Source organism: Zonotrichia leucophrys, chromosome 12 (genome assembly GCF_028769735.1).
Source record: "Zonotrichia leucophrys gambelii isolate GWCS_2022_RI chromosome 12, RI_Zleu_2.0, whole genome shotgun sequence".
NCBI classification, from domain to species: Eukaryota; Metazoa; Chordata; class Aves; order Passeriformes; family Passerellidae; genus Zonotrichia; species Zonotrichia leucophrys.
The window spans coordinates 18,472,772-18,491,282 of record NC_088182.1 but is presented as its reverse complement, the minus strand read 5'-3'; the positions used below and the strand labels follow the sequence as shown (position 1 = coordinate 18,491,282).

At 46.3% G+C, this 18,511-nt stretch overlaps 1 protein-coding gene across 1 annotated transcript; it reads left to right on the top strand.

The window, feature by feature from the left end:
* Nucleotides 1–2,035: 2,035 nt before the first annotated feature.
* Nucleotides 2,036–16,488, top strand: ACAD9 (acyl-CoA dehydrogenase family member 9). The gene is made up of 18 exons (XM_064724113.1): nucleotides 2,036–2,221; nucleotides 3,742–3,835; nucleotides 5,187–5,288; nucleotides 5,463–5,569; nucleotides 6,298–6,398; nucleotides 7,049–7,127; nucleotides 8,032–8,206; nucleotides 8,803–8,876; nucleotides 10,093–10,168; nucleotides 10,858–10,928; nucleotides 11,254–11,373; nucleotides 11,976–12,104; nucleotides 12,870–12,949; nucleotides 13,473–13,599; nucleotides 14,301–14,378; nucleotides 14,863–14,991; nucleotides 15,725–15,797; nucleotides 16,246–16,488. Exons 1-18 carry the CDS (start codon nucleotides 2,078–2,080, stop codon nucleotides 16,344–16,346), a joined length of 1,860 nt encoding a protein of 619 aa, XP_064580183.1. The 5' UTR covers nucleotides 2,036–2,077; the 3' UTR covers nucleotides 16,347–16,488.
* The last annotated feature ends 2,023 nt before the right edge of the window (nucleotides 16,489–18,511 follow it).

The window sequence follows — 18,511 nt, the reverse complement described above, 5'->3', positions numbered from 1 at the left end:
GTGGTTACACACAGCACTGGATGGGACAAAATCTGTGGTGTGGCACCACTGGTGCCAGTGCAGGGACAGAGGATTCTCTGTCTGATGGCCCACCTGCAGTTCCATGCTGTGGGTGTGATATCACCCCTGTGACTGGAAACCACAGGTGTTTGTTTATTTAGGATACACTCCCAATGCCATCCTCATGCCTGCTGAGTGAGCACACAGGGTGGGGTGTGCTGGCTGCTGCCTCACTTCTTGTGAACTTCCTGATGAGGCATCTTTTCCCTGTGCTTCCCAACTGCCCAGCCTTGTTTTCACTCTTTGGATCATTTTCTTCAAGCAGTTTTTACCATGCTCTGTTTATCCTTTCTTTCAAGCTGCCACATCACCAGAACCTGCCTGACTTGTCTCAGGAGAGGGTGGCCTCAGTTCAGCCCTTTCATCCCTGATATTCAGTTTGGGAGGTGTTGTGGGACCTACACCTCTCCTGACCCCCAGAAAGATAAAAACCCTCATTTTTTATGATTTTTTACCTCTCCTGCCCAGAGCTGGGATGTGGCACTAGTGTGGCAGTGCCACCCTCAGAGGGACATGGTGTGGCTCTGCCCCATTAACCCCACGTGTCACAAGGCTGAGGCTTTTTCCCTTCTATCCACACCATCAACCACCTGTGGATACCCTCTGGAGGCACTGGCACCTCATCACTGCACCCCAAAGATTGTCAAGCACTGCATCCAGCTCAGCCTTCCCCACCCATTGTTTCCTGCCTGGTAGGATCACACATCACCTCTTGCTTTTCCACCCTTCAAAACGAAAAGAAGCAGGACAATGTCACTTAACCAGAGCTGAGCACATCCTTACCTTTTCCTGATCCCTCACTCTCAGCCCTTCTTGTTCCCTACTTGCAGTACAGTCGAAAGGCAACCAACATGGCAATTTATTTGGGTTACAAGATTAAAGGCTTTTCATTTTACGAGTCATAAGTAAAGCAAGCAAAATAAGTGAGTTCATTAAGCCTGTGTTTACTTGTTCTTTTTGCAAATGCCATTTTGTCACATCCTGCAGCTCCACACAGACCAAAGCAAAGCGAAGGCAGGTGGAAATGGAGATGCCTAAAATGAGAGAGTAGCAGCAGCTTTTTGAGGGCTGGTTTTATCTGAAAGAAATAGTTCAAATAAATTAATTCTACCCTTGAGTAAACGAAGCTTAGCACGCAGAAAGCCCTTGTGCCGGTGAGGAGTCCCAGGCACCTGCAGGTGAGGCAGCGGGTGTGGGGTGGCGGTGCCACAGACCTGACCGTGACGGCTCGTACGGGAGGGGAGCAGCGAGTGCTTCTCAGCCAGATTTCACTGAATATCAGTAAATTCACACGACTTTGGCACCTAGGTTTTTTAAAAAAACAAAACCTGTTGCCAGAGGGATGGCAGGAAAAGCGAAGGAGGAGAGGGGATGCTCGGTGCAGGGCAGAGCTCACCGCAGGGCACAATGAGCAGACAGGACTTAGACACTTATTTATGAGTGGAAAAGACTGCAGGAGTGCGGGGAGAGCTGGAGCTGCCCACACCATCCTGCTCCGGCTCCGGACACACGGAACAGGGGAGTTAGGCTCGGATTTAGGAGATTTTTGGGGCGATTTCCACGCGCTGGGTTTGCAGCGCAGCGTGTCCCGCAGCTGCAGGCGGGCATGCAGCGCTCCCTGCCTGTGCTGCTGCTCCCTGCCGGGCCTGCGCCGCTGCTCTCGCCTCAGGAAGGCGCCTCAAAGGCACCCTGGATGCACCAGGAGCTGTTTCCCGGGGGCACCGTGCGGCTCAGGCAGCAGCTGCCGGACCGAGCAGGGGAGGGGAGGGCACCGCGGCCCGAACCGGGCCCGGGGCCGGACGGGAGAAGCCGTGAGCGGCGTTACAGCCGAGCGCCGCCCCGCGGGGCCCTGAGGCTGCGGGCCCGGGTGAGACCAGCCCTGATGGGGTGTGTCCCTGTCCCCGCGGTCGCTGCGAGCCAAGCGCCGCCCGGTGGGGCTGTGGGGCGGTGGGGCCGTGTCCCGCCCCGGGGCGGGCCGGGCGCTCGGCGGTGCCGTCACGGAGCGCCGAGCGCGGCCATGAGCGCGGTGCTGCTGCTGCGGGCCCTGCGCGCCGCCCGGCCCCGACTCCAGCCCCGGGCCGGCCCCTCAGCCCGCGGCCTGCGCACGGCCGCGCCCCGCCGCGCCTTCGCCAAGGAGCTGTTCCTCGGCACCCTGCGCAAGGTGGGTCCGCGGGCGTGCGGGTGGCCATGGCGGCGGCCCGGGGCCGGCCGTGCCCGGGGGTCGCTGCCCTTTCACCGGCGGGCGGAGGGGCTGGCACAGACCGGGGGCATCGCCCGCCTGGGCTCCTCCGCAGCACCGCCAGGGCCTTTTCCAGCTGCTCATCCCAGCCCGGGGCTGCGGGCCCTGGTGTGAGCCCACGGCAGGGCCCGGCCCTGGCCTGGCTGTCCCGCAGCCCGTGGGTCCCTGCAGAGCTCCGGAGGGACGGGAGACGTCCCTGTGCGTCCCGGTGCCCTCAGCTGGGGCCCGGTTAACTGAAGGGACTCTTTGCACACAAAACCCGCGATGGAGCTCACAGTGACCCCAACAACCATCAGGCCAGGAGCGGGGCTCTGCCGCAGCCCCCTGTGCCTGCCAGCCCCGCAGCCCCTGCACACACGCTTGGCACTGGGCACACGCTGGGCACACCGCTAAACCTGGATCGCTTCGTCCTCTGGTTGTACTTAAGGATCGAGGCTTCATGTAGAGAGAGCTTCATGTAAATCTCTGCCTACAGGTTTGATAGGAAAGATTGAAGTTCTTGTGGTACCTTTAACTGGACAAAGAAGTTAAAGTCTGAGACAGAACGCTGTATTAAGCAGGGTTTGTTACTGCAAGGCTTTGAGTGTGCATTTATCAGAGATTGCAGGGCAAAGTAAACGAAAAGGAGGAATAACTCAAATACACTGAAATGAGTTGAGCAGGAAAGTCTCCTGCCACAGAGCTTGACAGAGCTTGTCAACAACAGGCAGCACTCAGGCTCCACGGTGTTAAACCCCTCTTCAGATATGTCTGGGGTGTTTTTTCTCTCAAGTTTCAATACAACAGCTTTCTGAAAACCTCTAGCATTTCCTAGGTCCTGAATTTTTGATGCTGATATTATTGCTCAGATTATCACGAACAGATTTCTGTGGACAGAGATAAATTCTTCTGTTTGAAAGGGGGAAGGCAGTAAAAATCAGAAGTGTAGCCTCCCACTCCTTGTGTTCCTTGCCTGGATTTTTTTACCAATTCAAACCTGTCAGGCCGTGCTGCTCCCAGTTCGTGGCCAGAACACCCTGGGATGATAAGGAGTGGTGGGACTCACTCACCTTTGTCCTCGAGGCATTACAGGTGAAATGTGCTGGGTGTTTGCAAGGGACACTGTTCACAGACTGGGCTTTGTAAACATTAAACTCATTTTTTATCAATCCCTGAATAGCATTAAAGCTCGTGGGTGATGAAGGATTTTTGGGTCTTTGTAGTTCTTAAAAGATCTCTCAATTTCTGCCTCGTGTTTCTGTTGTTCAGGTAACACCCTCTGGTCTGCTTTTGGTGTATAATAAAGTTGGGTCCTGGGTACTCTGTTTCTGTTTCAGAACATTTTCCACAATTCTTAAATTTGCACAGTATTTTAGAGTCCTTGCAAGGCATATCTCCCATGATTTTTATTTCAGCTGCATGGTTCGTGTATTAAAAGTGATTAAATAATTCTCCTATTTCAGGAAGAAGTTTTTCCTTACCCAGAAATTAGCAATGAAGAGCTGGCAGAAATCAACCAGTTTGTGGGACCTGTCGAAAAGTTCTTCAATGAGGAAGGTATATTATTGTGTTTTTATCCATGCAAGTGATTTAGTAATTACAAAATGATTTAGCTATAGCAGTTGAATAAGATTATTATACTTAAAACATTTAATTTAGTTCATGCATTTACTGCTGCTCACATAGTGATACTGATTCTGTAGCATGTCCATTTATGGCTTTTTTGGGAAGTATTTGGGTGCTGATCAGAAGAATTAAATCTCATAAACAGGAAAAAAAACAAGGATGTAAAAGAATTCTGGGATAAAGATAGGATTTGAAATTGGTTTTAGCTCAGCTGAACTGTGCTTCTAACCACTTAATATATTGTGATTTTTTTTCCTAGTTCTAGTTCCTAGAACTTTTTAACTGTCCTATTTTGCTAAAACTGACTGTGGCAGGATGCAGCAGAGATACTCAAAAATGCTGGCTCATTGAGGAGTTAGGAAAAATCGAAAGCAGTTCTGTTTTTTCAGCATTAGAGTAATAATTCTGTTTGGGAAATGCCTTATTACCCATCTGCATTCCAGAGAGCATTGCAGGGTGTTCCTTGCATTAGTGCTGCCATGGATGAGCCAATTCCAGAGCAATTGCAGAATATTGGTTGGCACAGACAACAGTTTCTGGGGCAGTTAAAGAGCATTGTCTCAGACTTCCCATTGACAGAGGTTTTCCAAACACTGCAGGAGTTTGGAGAAGCCAGTGATTGTCACACGTCACAATTTGTGAGGTCCAGGTGATTTTAACTGTAAAATTGTAGTGTCGCTCACTGACAGTAAATAAAGAATTTATTCAAATTATATTTTTTAATTTAATTCTTTGCCTCTGTGAGGGAACGTGATTTATGGAGTAAACAGCCTGAAGTTTAGGGAAGGAATAAAAGGGTCAAATTACAGAGTCTGGAGAAAATAGGATTCCTGTTTGTTTTCACTGCCCTGGTACAGAACAGCTCTCTTAATCCCCCAAGAATCTAAAAACTCCTAAGAGCAAGGTTTTCTAATTACCTCATTTATGGTTTTTTTTTTCCTTTTATTCACTACCTAGCCTTGGTTCAGATATAAAATCCTGGAAATGCTTTGCTTATTACAGTCTTGGAATCTGCTCGCATGCAGAACCAGTAGAAATGTTTGAGAAAATGAAATAAATGCTGGATTTTTCCCACTTCCAAGTCTTTTTCCTGAATGTTCTGAGGACAAACAGGAGAGTCAGGCTGAGGCTAGAATGAAGAAATTCTTGTGAAGCTGGGGATGAGAAGAAATTGTTGTGAAGCATGAGTGACCTTGGCCCTGCTGGGGGGATCCTGCTGCCTCCCAGCTGCCCTGGGCCCTGGGAATCACCGTGTTAAATGAGAAAAAATCTGTATTTGCAGTGGACTCGAAGAAAATCGATCAAGATGCAAAAATCCCACCTGAAACCTTACAAGGACTGAAGGACCTGGGTCTGTTTGGCATGCAGATTCCAGAGGAATATGGTGAGTAAATGCCACAAAAGAACACCCAGAGCATTTAGGGGTGCATTTAGTGCCACTTTTGTAGCTCTCAGTTAAAGCTGCTACATTCCTGTATTTCTGTATTTGAAATGGTTTTTTTTGGGGGGGAGAGGGCACAAAAAATGCACTAAAATAAAACCTGGTGCCTGTTCCCAGGTGGGCTGGGCCTGTCAAACACCATGTATGCACGGCTGGGAGAAATCACCTCCCTGGATGGCTCCATTGCAGTGACCCTGGCAGCTCATCAGGCCATTGGGCTGAAGGTAATGCTGCTGCTCTGGGGCCAGGATTCTGCTCAGATTGCATGGAAAAGGTGAAGTGAAAAATGTGGGGCTTGGAGGGAGCAAAGCAGAGTTACTGGGGAAGCATAAATCAGGTTGTTGGTGTCCCCAGCAGCCTCTGGTACTGGTTCAGTGTGAGACAGAAAGGCTGGATAGGAAGCAGAGAAGAAAGTTACTATTAGGATAATTATTCTTAGGAAAAGTACTTTAAATGAGTCCAAGTGGTTATTTTTTTTTTAATTGACCAAACTTTTTAAAGTAGCTAGAATAGATAGAATTGAGATAGAGTATCAGGGAGGCTCAGGTGATGAGGAAGGAAGGAATCCAGAAAAGAGAGCAACTTTGGCTGGCTGGGGCTGCGTGTTGGGGCACCTAGAGGAGATAATTCATCTGAGAGCAAGTGTGTCAATTTTGAACTTGAATACAGCCATAGGTTTTTACCTTTTAGTGGTGGATGGATGGCAGAAAAAAGCTTGAAACCACACTCGGTTTATAAGAGCAAGAGAAAATTCCTCGTGGAATTGAGCACAGAATGTAAATGAAAAAATATTTTAACAACTGAAAAATAATACAGTCTGATATTTATTAAACTGTCTCTTGCTGTGCCATAATACTTGCAAATGAAGCTTTCTGAACATTCTGGAGCTTCTCAGCTCCCTCTCTTTTCCCCCAGGGTGATGCTGCAAAGTTTCCTGTGCTTGTTTCTGCAGGGGATCCTCATAGCTGGCACCGAGGAGCAGAAGGCCAAGTACCTGCCCCGCCTGGCCTCGGGGGAGCACATTGCTGCCTTCTGCCTCACCGAGCCTGGCAGGTGCTGCTCCCCTCACTGCCGTGCCTGCATTGCTTCACACCTTGATCTTCATTGTTTGGGGCCCGTGGCTTCAGTATATACATCTGTGCTTTAGTTTTAGTGTTTAAAGAAACACTCCAATTACTCTTTCCCCAACGTGCTGCTTTTGGCAGTGTCCATGAAATCCCTGACTCTTGTTGTTCCCATCCCAGGAATTTATTTGCTTAATTTTTTCCATGAATTGAAAGGATGCTTTGTGCTATGTCAGGAATAATGTGCTGTGACTGTTCTAGGATGCTTTCAGTTCTTATTCAGAATAATAAAGCCTGTTTTGAAGGAGCTACCAAAACCAAAAGGAAGAATTTTTGGTGTCACTTAAGTGAGAGGCTCGTTGTGTATTCACATGTTTCAAAGTGTAGTTCCAAAATGTTGCTGTTGTGGCATTCTGCACATTCTGGTCGGGTCATAACCCTGATAACATGGTAATGAGAAGAAATGTCCCCTCAGGAAACTTTTAGAGCTGTTCAATCTAGTTAGTTAAAAGCCAAAATTGATATGCTGCTGTTTGAGACTGCCTCCTTTTCACAGAATGGGAAGAGGGGGAATATGCAGTTTTGGTTTTTTAAAGCATGTTTACTTCTTTAAATATTAATAACTTGTTTGTTTTCTAGTGGGAGTGATGCTGCATCCATCCAGACAAGAGCAACCCTGAGTGAAGATGGGAAACACTTCCTGTTAAATGGCTCCAAGGTACCCACTCCCAGACTGGGAACAGGGAAGGGCATTGTTCCAAGTGTAGGAACTATCCTTGTCTTTTGCATCAGCCTGGAATTGGGAGGTTTCCAAGCTAGAGGAGAACAACCCTGTCAGAAAGATAACCCTTGTTGGTTTAGGCACAAAAGGAACAGAAAATTATTGTTAGATAATTACTGCATTAAACTCCTGGTAAGAAAAATAGAAAACTACCCCAGGTTCCTTCTCTATTGCCCTCTTGTGTGTTCAGCTTCATGGAGGGTTGGTTAGTTGGCAAATCAGCCCCTTCCATGACAGCTTAGGTAAAAGGGAGCCTAAACCTGTATTTGGCATCTCTTCATTCTTCAGGCTAGATTTTAAAAGAAAACTTGATATTTAATTAGAAATAGGTCTGCTTGGAACCTTTCTGTTAAAGGAAACAGTGACAAAAGCCAGTTTTGAAGAAATCAGAGATGTCCTGGGTGCAGCAGTGTCAGATGCATTGCAGACTTGATCTGTAGTTGTTGATACATTTGTGAAGAGAACCCACCCTGGGGGAGAGGCTGATCAGAGAATTTCTCATCAGAGTTAATTTTTGGGCACAGGCTTTGTCCAGTCTGCACTGCCCCTGTATTTCTCACGTGCCATCAGCAGCAGGAGGCACCAGCGTTTGTGGAAATGCACTGTGGATTTTAATTTAATGCATTTTGATACTACATTCTGGTTTTAAAGTGGCTCTAAACTTAGCACACGTGGTCAGCTCTCCTCAGAAATGTGCTCACCCTCATTAGAACTGAAGGGAAGGAGCAGCAATTTTTTCAGCACTCTGTTCTTTGCTCAGCCTGTTACAAAACCCCGGAGAGCTGCGCTCACAAAATCAGCACAGTAACATTTCTTACACATCTTCCCTCTCTGAAAACAGGTCTGGATCTCCAATGGTGGCCTGGCCAGTATTTTCACAGTGTTTGCCAGGACAGAGGTTGTGGACAAGGACGGGCAGGTGAAGGATAAAATCACTGCTTTCATCGTGGAGCGGGACTTCGGCGGCGTCAGCCACGGCAAGCCCGAGGATAAACTGGGCATTCGAGGCTCCAACAGTAAGAACCACCTAAAGTTTTTAGCAGAAATTGTTTGAATAGTTTAAAGTTTTATCTTGGTTGGATCATCCGAATGCAGAGGCAAACCCATACCTATTCAATGTTACAGTTTAAGTTTCATGTTTCTTTAGCTGGCTTTTCCTAGGAGTCCTTACTGACACAGGGTCTGAAATAAGAAATCCATTTTGTGGAGTTAATTCACTGTGCAGTGAAAGAAATCACTCAGGAGATTCAGTGACCATTAGATTTTATCTAGAAGTTCAATTTCTTCTGCTCTTCTAAGCTTTGTAATGATTGCATCTTTTCACCATCTTGGTGACTGTTCAGTCAGTTCCTTAGAACTAAAAATAAAGACCAAACTGTAGTTCTCTGTTTACACAGTGTATTCATAACATTTTTAACATTTTACATCAGTAATTGATGTCAACTACAGCCTTTTCCCACATTCTCACTTCTTTGGCAAAGCATCTATAATTCTGTTATAAACAATCCATTAGGAAGACTTCATTTCTTGCTACAAATAGTAACTTAAGTTCCTCAATGTCTTTTAAATATTTCTGTGTCATATTTGATCAAGTGTCAATTCTCTGTTTCAGCCTGTGAAGTGCATTTTGAAAACACCAAAGTGCCTATAGAGAATGTAATTGGAGAAGTTGGAGGGGGATTTAAGGTAAGCAGTGGAGAATAGCTACTGGTGATTTGTGGAAGCCTGAAGGAGGCTGTTTGCCCCTGTGCTGAAGTTTCCTCGTGGGTGGTGTGGGCACTGCCACACTGCAGGGTACAGGAGGACAGAGTCCCCCACTGATCTGCAAATTGGTGTCACTGCACAGGTGTGCCATCACCTCAGATTTCTGTGGTTTTCTTCTTCTTATTGGGCTTTTGGTTGTTTTTGGTGGTGTCCCCTCAGAAAAGGGAGTGACTGCAGCTGCCCTTCTGCCCTCAATGGGGGACATGTCCTCTGCTGGTTCCACAGCAGCATGAGGGGAGGCAGACAGAGCAGAGAGTGCCCAGGGAGTGCTGGAGGCGTGCCCAGCTCCAAGGTGCCCTGGCTGGCAGCTGCTGCCCCAGGGCTGCACTGTGGCACAAGGAAATGCTGGCAGCACCCCAGCAGAGAAAACCACACGTGGCCTTGCTGTGTAACCTTCCTCTGAGAGTGTGACCTGGGCATTTGCAAAGCTGCTCTTACTCCTTCTCATTTCCTACTCCTGCTGTAGCCGGCAAGTCCAGGCCTACATGCCAAATGAAATAATTTCCCTTAATGTAGTAGAGATTAAAAGAAGATTGTTATGGTGTCTTCCTGACAAGTTAAAATGTAGGACAGTGACTTTTTTCTAACAGGCTTTGACCTGAGTCACCCATGTTGAGAAACAACACTACAGACACCAGACTCCAGAATCTATTTTTGTACATTATTGGACTGTATGTCATTTCTACACCTCCATTCTTGTCCCTTCTGTGATGTGTTGCTGAAAGGCATCTGAGGCAGAGAGCAGCCATCACAGGTCAGCTGCAGGGGGAAATATTGTGGTTTTCTTCTTCGTCTGATAAACTGGAACAGTGCTGTCCAGCTGGAATATTGTTTACCAGCTGCAGATAAATGCATTTTTATCTACATTTCACCTTCATGTAATTAGAATAGAGATTATTTCCAAGTCCCTGGATCATCTATTTCAGATATAAAATTGGATGTAATGGGTGGCAGGATAGCCCAGTTTTGAAGCATTTTCCTTGGGATGCTGAGAGCTGTGGTGGCTGATGTAAGGGCACTTCCCAGGACTGGCAGTGTGTCCCAGTGAGGAGTGAAATCCAGGGAACACTGAAGCAGGAAGCAGTGACCAGCGTGGCCTAAGGAGAATGTGACCTGAACCCCATCTGTTTCTTCCCAGGTTGCCATGAATATCCTCAACAATGGAAGATTTAGCATGGGCAGTGGAGCTGCTGGAATGATTAAGAAGTTGATAGGTGGGTGAATTGGGTGCCCTGCATGGCTGAGTGCCAGCAGAAACTGCTCTGCTTGAGGCAGATCATGCAGGACATTCAGAATGGGAACAGGAGTCTTGGCCTTGTCCTAACACACTTTGAAATCTTTAAAACACTCAAATATGGTTTTGAAAAATAGTTACTAAAAGCTTGCTTGTAGAGGTTTTGAAATAAAGGTCTTTTTCCTTCTGTACAGTGTAAGTTCAGTTCATAGAGTGGGAGGTTATTGCCTCTGTCAGACTTCCCTGAGGTAAAATACTCTTCCCAAGAAAAAAACCTCTGTACTATTTGTTTTTAGAAGCTGTAATCTCCCCTAGAACCTCCCACCTGAATAACTGGCTCACAGCTGCACACAGTAATTAGGACTAAAACTGCTTTCTGCCAATAATTAACCAAAACTGTAACAGAAGTCTCTCTAATCAATTAGCACCAAAACTGATTACTTCCCTAAGAGTACAAGTTCACACTTCTGGTTCAAAAGCCTTTGACAGGCTGGTCCCAGACTTGATCAACACCATCAGTGTGAGGGTGATTTTCACAAAATGCTGCTTTGGAGCCGCCAGGGGGCTCCTGGGCATGGGCTGGAGTGTCACCATCCAGGGAAGGACACCAGCAGCTGGAATGGTCTGTCACAGCCCTTCTGAAATGGATTTGTTTTTCTTTCTTTAAAGAGCTGACATCAGAGTATGCTTGCACCAGGAAACAATTCAATAAGAAACTCAGCCAGTTTGGATTAATTCAGGTAACAAAAATGAAACACCTAAATCTCTGTGCTAGGTGCCAGGACATAGATTGCATTGGGGGTATTTTGGCTGTATTGGTTTAAAGGATTTGCTAGAAATTTGTGTGAACTTGGTGCTGACTTCTGTACACTGATCTTTTAAATGTCCAGAATGATAAATGTATAAAAGTATTTTCTATTTACTATTGTTTTGAAGTGATACTTTTTATTGATTGATTTGATGATGTAAAACATAAAAAAACTGTGGGTTTTTTAAAGTTTGAGGGTAGATTGCAGACTTCTGCACCTGAATTTCTGTGTGATTCCTCCCGTTGCTGTGTGGCAGGAGAAGTTTTGTTTGATGGCTGTGAAAGCCTACGTGATGGAGAGCATGGCGTACCTGACTGCAGGGATGATGGACAGGCCAGGCTTCCCTGACTGCTCCGTGGAGGCTGCCATGGTCAAGGTACCCAGGGCTGCAGAGGGCCGACAGCTCAGGGCTGCCTTTGGACAGATGACAGAAGCACTGCAGCAGGGGGAAATGACAGGTGCTGTTCTGTCCCCACAAGCTCACACTTGTGCAAAACAAAACCTGCAGGGAGCAGGTTGGGAATGTCACAGCCCCTGAGCTGGGCTCTGAGGAGGCCTCACACGAGCACAGGGACACTCAGTTACACTCCAGTTGCCAGCCTGGCCAGGCTGCTGCTGTGCCAGCTTTCCCAGGGAGCTGGTGGCACAACAAACCCTTGGAATATCCAGGCTGTGGCTGCCAGGGTGTCCCTCGTGGTCACTGCAGAAAACTCCTGCTCTGGGCTCCAGCCAAGCAGCTGCTCTGCCCGTGTGGGGTGCCCCTGTCCCTGGAATGTGCCCTTTGGAGAGTGCCCTGTGGTTGCATCACTGAATTTGGCAGCAGCAAACCCCTGAGCTGCAGGGACACAGTTCCAGGGCTGGTGTAACACAGAAAACACTGCAGCAGTGTCCTGTGGGTACAACCCCAGAGCAGGGCATCCTGTGTTTATTGCTGATTTATTATGGACTCACTGCTGGTCCAACCCTGTTCCATGGCAGGTGTTCAGCTCTGAGGGTGCCTGGGCCTGTGTGAGTGAGGCTCTGCAGATCCTTGGGGGCCTTGGCTACATGAAGGATTATCCCTACGAGCGCTACCTCAGGGACACCAGGATCCTGCTCATCTTTGAGGCAAGTACCAGCATCCCCTTTTCACTGCAGACTGCAGCTCACACCTCCTGTAAAGGTGAGCAGAAACCTCAGGTTTGATTGACCAGGACTTTGTTCCTTCAGCTGCAAAGTCTGTACAGTAAGACTGCAGGACTAACCTTGTTTTCTTTGGAATATCAGTAATAGTTCCTGTAGTAAAATAAGCTGGGATGGCTTTTACAGACTGACCACAGTGTGAGTTACAGCAGTGACCTTTCCTCTTGTGTGCTTCTCACAAGTGAAGCAGGGAAACTCGTAAAAGATAACTTAGACATTTAATTAACTTATTGAGGGGCATTTAAATTAAAAGAAGGGTTGGTTCTGAAGCTTGTTCTCTTTCCAAGCTGGATTGTCAGTGACCCATTGTGTGCACATCAGAGTCACTGCCAGACTTGATTTTAACTCAGCTCATTTTGAGTAGTTCTACAGCTGTTCAAATGTTCCTTCACTGGAACAGTGCACAACATTTTTAATCAAAATGCATTTAGTCTGGTTTCTTTTTCATTGGGGTATATTTGTGTGTTTAATGATGAGGGGCTTGACTTCTGCAATGCCCCATGAAATCAGAATTAAATCAGAATTAAAACTGAGATAAAGCAAAAGGCAGCAGTTTATGGGTGAGGAGAGTCAACGTGTGATACTGGAGCAGTGGGAAGGGCACAGGGGCACAACAGACCTGCTTGAAAACACTCACTCTTGTAAACTCTGGTTACTCACCTATCTCACTTTCTCTTCTGCTTTTTCCAGGGAACCAATGAAATCCTGAGAATGTACATTGCATTGACAGGCATGCAGCATGCAGGGAAGATCTTAACTGACAAAATTAAGTATGTTCTTATTTATTGTTAATAGATTTAAATAAACTAAACAGACTCAGATAACTTTATAGATGAGAGAAGAAACTGCAGGGAAAACCTGCAGTATTTTGTATTTATTGTCTGTAAAAGTTCAGTGTTACAGAGGCTCTTTGTCTTTTTTGGGATGGTTCATAGATTTAGGAGTTGAAGCATTTAATGCATTTTATCTTGGGCTTTTACACAAGCGGTAATTATTTCTTTCACGACCAGTAATGAATATTTTGTGTCTGAATGAAGTTGTATTGGCGCAACAGCTGTGTTGTGCATATTGAGTACTGGTCTCTGGAGCTCCTTGTGGGTGTCTTTGAGAGCAGCTGATGACTCTTGAGGCTCCACAGTTGTTCTCCAGACTTCACAGTAATGCAGTAATGGATCAGGACTTGGTAGTTCATGGACAAGCTGCAGGCATTTTGCTAAAGCATTTGGAATTCCAACTGGTTGTTTCTAAACCTCCTGGAATTTTTTAACAGCCATTCTTTCCCCATTATTTCAGAGCAATCAAGAAAGGAAACGTGGGAGTGGCGCTGGGGGAGTTCATGACCAGGTTACAGGACAGCCTGGGCAGGAAGGTGGATCTGGGGCTTGTAGGTCACCATGGGGTGGTGCATCCCAGCCTCCAGGTAAGGGCCTCTCTGCCGAGCTCTCATGTTGGTTCCCTTTGCTGCTTGCCACATTTCATCTCTTGTTTTGCAAACCAAAATGTGTGCTGAGGGGCAGTGAGATTTCCCAGGGTAAGCAGATGTTGGCACCATGACAGGGTGGGATGTTACACGTTATTGTCTAGGTATCAAGAGAAGATGAAGGCTGCTCTAAGCCTGTGCTTATACCAAATCCAGGTTTAGATCCATTTGGATAATTTGTATAAATTGAGGCTTCACCATATTAAAGTGTCTGTAATAGCTGCCCTTTGTTGTAAGGCTAGTTACAAAACAGGAGTTTTTCCTGTTTAATTGGAACAGAGTTCCAGGTAAGAATTTCTGTGAATTACACCTACACATACTTGCTTAATCACTTAGGAAAAGGTTTTTATGACCAAAAATGAATGCTCTGTTAATAGCAAAAATATAAGGTATATTTTTCATGGGCTGTTCTGTTAGTTATTTTTGTCAGCATGAGCCTATATTGAAAGTTACCAAGAGTAAACTCCAGAAAATTTTAATGGATGTTTGAGAGAAAAAATAGTGCCTGTCTGGCTTTCAGCAGCAACATGGATAAATGTTAAAAAAGAGAAAATTCAGTGTCCTCTTTAAATGGGGTGAGGGATGTTCCTTTTCTGTTATAAGACTACTCAAATTGTTCTATTTTGTGTTTTGTTTTACAGGAGAGTGCCAAGAAACTTGAAGAAAACGTTCATTATTTTGGAACTACAGTCAGGGGCCTGCTAAGTAGGTTTGGCAAGGTAACTATTTATTTTGTCTGTTTTTGTTACTGAATAGTTTATCCGTGGGGCCCCACTGGAACCTGCAGGGGACTGAGTGTGGCAGGACCAGCACTTCCTTCACATCACACCTTCTGGGTGTGAGAAAACACACTGACATTCTGTACCTCAGTGGAATGGAGAAGTTACATTGTTAGAGCCAAAACCAAAGCACCAGCATCCTCAGGGAATTGGTTGTTTTCTTCTCCTCGTATAAGCACAAATCCTGCTGCTGCAGGCATTTAGCAGAGTGGTTTAAAGCACACATCAGTATTACAATTTTACAAGCAGACTGTTAAAAGGTGCAGCTTAGTAAGCCCAAAACTAACTGATAATTTCTGACCTAGTCTAGAACCTGTTTATGCAAAGTGAAGCTGGACCTAAACATGTGAAGTATGGACAGTGATATTTGGTTGAAGTTTTGAACTGACAAGCCACAAGCTGATAATGATTTTCTCTCTCCCAGACGATAGTGGAGGAGCAGCTGGTGCTGAAGAGAGTGGCAGATGTGGTGATTAATTTGTATGCAATGACTGCAGCCATCTCCCGGGCCAGCCGCTCCATCAGCATCGGGCTCAGGAACCACGACCACGAGGTGAGTGTCCCTCAGCAGCAGCCATTCCCCCTCAGGCTGTGCTCCTGGGAGCAGGCAGGCTGCATCTCTGGGCAATTAGAGCAAACTCTCCCATAAAAGTGCAGCAGAATGTGGCCAAACCTGCCAGAGTGCAGGAGCCTCTCAGGGGCTCTGCCTGTTGAGCTGCACACTCTCAACATGTTTAAAATACTTCTTTAACACACACACAGACATTTAGAACCTCACCACAGCTCTGCACATTCTTTCAAATCTGTTAACACCATGCAGTTCTTCCCAAGCTCTTTCCATATAATCATTAATCATAACACAGAAGCACAACAGTGTTTGGGCAGCACAGTTCAGGACAGGACAGTCCTTATTTAGTAGCTCATGTAAAGTTTCATGGCAACAGTGGTGTTGCAGCACAAGCAAATTTACTCCAGTTCAGTGTTAAAACAAGTCCAACCTGATGAAGGTTTGGTTTTGGCTGTGAAACTTTGCTCTTCGTGTGAGCCCTGTTCTTGACTGAATCCCAGTCAGTCTTGGAGCCAGCTCTGGGTGAAGGCTCATCCCAACCCTGAGCCTTGGCAGTTCTGGCCTCAAAGGGACAGCTGAGGCTGCACTGCACATGACTGGGCATCAGAGCTCCATTAGCAAAGGGCTTTGAGAAGTTTAAATTACTGTGTTATTTCTACATGGTTTTCTTTATGAAATTCATTCACTGTTTTTTAACTCAGATTTACTCCTTTTCCAGGTGCTTCTTACAAATATCTTCTGCACCGAAGCATATTTCAAGAATAATTATGCCATGGCTCAATTAGAAAAACGTAAGTACTATAAAATAATTCTTACACTCTTCTGTCTTTCAGACTGTGATCAAAAGAAGTTGGGTTTGATGTGACCAAGAGAAGAGTTTTTCTCTGCTTTTAATTCAAACAAGCAGCAGAGCTGGAACCTGTTGAGAAGAGTCTCTTCACTTCATAGCTAAAGCAAACTGCCAGGGTTCTTTATCAAACAACATAAAATCTATATTTTATGTATATACTCCTGTCAAGTCAGCGATAGAAATGAGGGATTTGGACTCTTTGGGATGTACTGACCAGCGGTGCATTGGCTCTGCGAATCTCAGTCTGTAATAATCAATCTTTTTCAGAAGACAATGTTCAGTTTCTTCCTGGCACTCCCTCTTACACTTGTACTCAAAAACACTTCTTGAAAGAAATTTACAACGGCTCTTTATGGTCCCTTAGTTGACTTTTCTCTGTTTCTCCATAGATGCCGATGAAAATCTGGATGATTCCATTAAGAAAGCTGCAAAGCAGATCCTGGAGAAGAGGGCATACATCTGCTCCCACCCTCTGGACAGGACCTTCTGATCCCTCCCTGACAGCAGGCACTCATGAATGTCAGTCAGGGAGGGATTTGCTGCTGTTCCAGAATTTGACACATTAAAACCATGTTTTTCAATGTCTTTACTAAATGTAACTTGTATAAAATAAAACTTCTTTCTAACCACTACTTCATAGGAACAGGATAAAAAAAGAGATTTAATTTAAAGCTGAATTAATTTTGTTAGACAGATAGATAGATAGATAGATAGATAGATAGATAGATAGATAGATAGATAGATAGATGGATGTAGGAATATACATGTCTGTTCCTCTTGGAGCTGGATAAAGACAGGGACGGGAGGTTTGGATGGGGAGACGTTTCTTCCCAGGGAAGGGATTGTGTGGTTTCTCAGGATCTTTTCTCTTCAGTGAGCTCCTCATTCCCTGAGCAAGTCTGAAAGACTTGGGCAACCACAACAGTTCTGCTTTGGAGGCCCCTCCAGCTCTCTTGTCCAGCAGCACCACCAGGACACTGAGTCCCCAGTGTCCAGGGAGCTTCTGCTGTCACCCTGAGGGACACCATTGGTCACTGATGACCATAGGGCCTCTGAGCCATTGACCACAACCCCCTGGATGTGACCAGCCAGGCAATTGCTCATTCTCCAAACTGTGCCTCCACCAGATCCATAGCTCACCAAAGGAGGGACAAGGATGCTGGGCAGGGCTGATGTGTCCAGGGCATGGCAGAAGTCCAGAGTGGTGGCATCTCTAGCTCTTCCCTTGTGCACTGAGGCAGCCACTCAGACCCACCATGTGCTCCTCCAGGTTTCCTTTGGCATATCCAAGCATTGAAGCGGTTGGGTGACTGTTCCCCCTGTTTTATTGACTGTGTCCTTTGAGGACCACAAGAGGAAGCAGTGCCTTAAATTGCACATGAAGAGCAAATGGTGAAGTAAAAGCTTCACCTTTCCTATGAAGCCAAAGGGCTGTGTTAGCCATGGCCCACCCAAGGTGGCAAACTTCCAGCTGGGACACTGCTGACAGGAGGGAATGTGGCACTTGTCTCCAGGCAGACTGGAGGGACTGGCAGAGGGCAAGGCACCATGGCCCTTGCTCTGCGCCTCTTCCTCCTGCTCCTCCTGGCCGTGGCCCTGCCTGCCAGGGCTGCCCAGGCTGCTCCGCTGCAAGCGCGGGGAGCAGGTGAGCCGGCAGCCTGGCTCCCCTTTCCCGGGACAGCGCTCCCTGCTCCCCGGGAAGCGCTGGGGATGGTTTTCCCCAGGGTATTTAGGGAGGGTTTCCTCTGGGGGAGGGAGAGAGCGCCCATGGGCCCTGGGCAGTTCTGGCCTCAAAGGGACAGCTGAGGCTGCACTGCACATGACTGGGCATCAGGGCTTCATTATCAAAGGGTTTTGAGAAGCTTAGATTACTGTGTTATTTCTACATGTTTTCTTTTTTATGAAATTCATTCACTATTTCTAAACTTGGTTTTAAAAACAATTATTTTCCAGTGCTTTTCCCAGTTATTTGATATAGTAAATAATAGCCTAGTTATCCCATGGTTGAATTAGAAGACTGTAAGTATTATAAAATGGAATAATTTTTACACTCTTATGTCTTTCACAGACTCATGAAACTTATGTTGGTTGGATGCGACCAACAGAAGAGTTTTGCTTTGCTTTTAATTCAAACAAGCAGCAGAGCTGGAACCTGTTGAAAAGAGTCTCTTCACAGCTAAAGCAAACAGCCAGGGTTCTTGTTCTCCAGCTCTGGGCAGGAAGATCAAAATCTCTCAGCAGTAAATACTCAGGACAAGTAACTGCTATAAACTAGGGATTTGGGCAGTTTTCTCCCTAAGCACTGATTTCCTCAGAGCTGCAGCTCCCTGTTCTCTTTGCAGACAGGGGCTGGCTATGGATGACAGTCACATCTCTGGCCTGGTGCACACCAGGTCCACACACGAGCTGAGGGATCATCCTTGCATGCCCCATCCTGGAAGAACCCAGCTCATTAATGAATCTGACACAGTTTTATGCATGGCAGCAAAGGAAGGCAAAATAAAGGCTGGAATTGGTATCATTCCAACCACTTTACATTTTGTCATTTGTAGTGGAGACAAGAACTACAAGTTTCCTGCTCATGTACAATTTGCTGTCTGAGAGCACTGAGTTCTCAAAGCCACAGGGCCTTGCGGGTCTGAGATGACTTTAAAA

Coding starts and splice junctions, on each gene's coding strand:
- ACAD9 (XM_064724113.1), top strand. CDS start 2,078: ATGAGCGCGGTGCTGCTGCTGCGGGCCCTGCGCGCCGCCCGGCCCCGA. Junction 12,950..13,472: donor ATCTTAACTGACAAAATTAA/GTATGTTCTTAT, acceptor CCATTATTTCAG/AGCAATCAAGAAAGGAAACG. Junction 14,379..14,862: donor TGCTAAGTAGGTTTGGCAAG/GTAACTATTTAT, acceptor TCTCTCTCCCAG/ACGATAGTGGAGGAGCAGCT.